At 39.4% G+C, this 2,730-nt stretch overlaps 1 protein-coding gene across 2 annotated transcripts in view; it reads left to right on the forward strand.

Annotated features, from left to right (window-relative positions):
• MRPS23 (mitochondrial ribosomal protein S23) overlaps positions 1-2,066 on the forward strand; it is a 4,731-nt gene extending 2,665 nt beyond the window's left edge. Inside the window, exons 3-5 of one of the 2 annotated variants that reach the window (XM_023520389.1) lie at positions 281-358; positions 560-686; positions 1,074-2,066. In XM_023520389.1, coding sequence (XP_023376157.1) covers positions 281-358; positions 560-686; positions 1,074-1,220 — 352 coding nt within the window. In that variant the 3' untranslated portion in view covers positions 1,221-2,066. Of the gene's footprint in view, positions 1-280; positions 359-559; positions 687-1,067 lie in introns of both variants that reach the window. The other variant, XM_011375103.2, reaches the window with a different exon arrangement.
• Positions 2,067-2,730: the final 664 nt, after the last annotated feature.

Here is a 2,730-nt window from a genome sequence, read left to right on the forward strand (position 1 = left end):
CACAAGAAACTGGTTAGTGCTACTTCCTGGGAAAGGAACTGGGTGGAGGTATTGGGGTGCAGAGGTGAGGAGTATTACTTTTCACTGGATACTTTTGTGTAACATTCGATATATTATATGCATGCATTACTTATTTAAAAATAAAAAAACAAAAACTCTTAGCCTCGAGCTGTGTAGGTCATGTTATACTTAACTTTTCAGGGCCTAGCAGTTATTCTTCATTCTGTTCTTGGCCGTGATCTATAATAGGAGATTTATGTGTGTTCTTTGCATTTCTCAGGAAATTTTATTCAGCCTATGGATCTGGTCAAAAAGCATTTGATCTATTTAATCCAAACTTCAAGTCTACCTGTCAACGGTAAGCCATTTTATAAGTCCAGGGTGATTTTTTTTTTTAAAAGAATTTAGTGAGCAGTTTGAAGAGTTTTACTGAATTCCACTTGAGGAAAAAAAATGTTCCTCTGGGAAGATCTGTTAAAGGAATGCTTGCCACTGTGTAACAGCCTGTCTTGACAACTCTCAGTATACAGACCTAAGATGTGACTCCTTGGAATTCTAGGTTTGTGGAGAAGTACATTGAGCTACAGAAACTGGGAGAAACAGATGAAGAGAAGTTATTTGTGGAAACAGGGAAGGCTTTATTGGCTGAAGGTGTCATTTTAAGACGAGTAGGAGAAGCAAGAGCTGTGAGTATTTTATTATTAAAATTGTTATTAGGATTAGTTGTCTATTTGTCAGAGGTTAAGGGAAGGCTTGGTTTTCTTTCCCCAACCTTGGTTAATGTTCCTAAACTCCAGATCAAATACTCTTAGCTGGAATATACTGGAATTTTGTGGTAACGATGGAGACTTGGAACAAGTGAGTTGTCATTCGGGCTTTTGAAATTGTGCTTCTGTGGAGATTTTTTTCAATCATGTTTATTGTTTATTACAATAAAATTTAACCTGAAACATTAACCATAAAATTTTGACTCAGTGATAGAATGTGCTTAAGTCATATAGCTTCAGCCAATTGCTTGAGTGAAAATGATATCATATGTGTGACGTACTTATGTCTGGTCTTCTAAGCAACAGGAAGGTGGTCACATTGCCTGGAAATCTGAACCCACAGATGTCAAACCCCAAACTGTGTTGGAAAAAAACCAGTCTCTGACAGAAGTTGCACAGGACCAGCTTTCGGAGTCACCCGAGGAACCACCAAAAGGTCTCTCACCTCCCTGAAGAACTTGTGTGCTGTGTGTTCTCATATCCAAACCATGTTCGCCAGATGAATGTTGAACTGTTTTTAACAGTTGAGCTGTGTAAATGTTTCTGTATCTCTAAGGCATTATGTTTGCCTTCTTTTAGTTCCTATCCCTAGGCTGTCATAAAGCTCAATATCGTGGATTGAAAGAAGCAGTTATGTGAACTTTGATGTTACAACGGTATTAAATAAAGAATTCCCTAGCTGCTTATAAATTAAATTTACTTTAAAATTGTAAATAGCATGAGGAAATCTTTCTAAGTATTATTTGAATGGGACTCGTTCTGAGTAGGTTTGCTTGGATTTCAGTGTTAACGTGGGCCGGCTGTACTTGATTCTCTGGTATGTTCCTCTTCTCTGGATCCGTCAGACTTTTACTTGCACATACAATGTCGTCCCTTGGTCAACTGTTCCTGTCTGCAGATGTTTGTACTTTTTGCTATAGAACTATTAATCTTCAACTTGAGAGGCCAAGATGACTTGGGTTTTGCAGTAAGAGTGAGGACTTACTATTGATGATAGCCAAAGGCCAGAACTATAATCTCATGGGTTGACTGTGCTAGAGACAATGAGCATAGCCCTGTACATAAGAGGCTGCTCAGTAAAGATTTGTTGGACAAATGATTACATCCAGCTAAAGACCGAATCCAGATGACATCTCTTAGGTAACTGGGTTGCCAAGAGGGGTCCAGCTAATTTAGATGTTGCTTTCCACCAGCATCCACATGCTTCCCTGGTGTGAAGGTGTGCTTATAAGTCCTTATTGATTGTACTGTATTCTTAATTTCCATATCTTTTATTAAATAAATGAAATATCCCTCTGAGGTTGTAGCCTTTGTATTTGTGATCAAGCCAGTAGTTTTCAGCTACTAGTAATAATCTGCTTCATAAATCCCTTATTTTAAAACTCACGTAGCTCTTCTACCCTTCGTTCTTTCTGTGCAGTCTCTTCTGTCTCCTGGTGGACTGAGGGTGGGGCATACACCTCACAGCCTGTGCACCTCCTTGCACATGGGTACTCAGATAATGGAGGGTAAATGAGTACATGAAGCAAAAGTAATTCTCAGCCGTGCCGCTTCTCCCCACCCAACCCCTTTATCACTGTTTTGTAATTCCTCTTGTTTGGGGAAGGCTTTACTTTCAGATGGGAAAGTAAATATCAATCATTCAACAATATTAGGCCACCATTGGGTTCCAAGTACCGGGCCTGGGCCTGGGAGGACTTAGCAGGTAGAGGGGCTGTTCCGTTCTCAGAGAAACAACCGGGGATCACTCATTACCTCTCAAAATCTTCTATATCTGAGGTTTAAAAGGCAGTTTATTTGCCATAATGATAAAGAGATTTAAAAAAAATGACAGCATAATGCTTAAAAAAATTATACATACACATGGTTCCAAATTTAAAGGTGAAAAGCCAGTTCCTTCTACTCCTCCCCACCAGCCACCCATTTTCCCTTCCCTGGGGCCACCACTATCACTATTTTCTTT

The sequence above is a fragment of the Pteropus vampyrus genome, unplaced genomic scaffold, assembly GCF_000151845.1.
Source record: "Pteropus vampyrus isolate Shadow unplaced genomic scaffold, Pvam_2.0 Scaffold261, whole genome shotgun sequence".
NCBI classification, from domain to species: domain Eukaryota; kingdom Metazoa; phylum Chordata; class Mammalia; order Chiroptera; family Pteropodidae; genus Pteropus; species Pteropus vampyrus.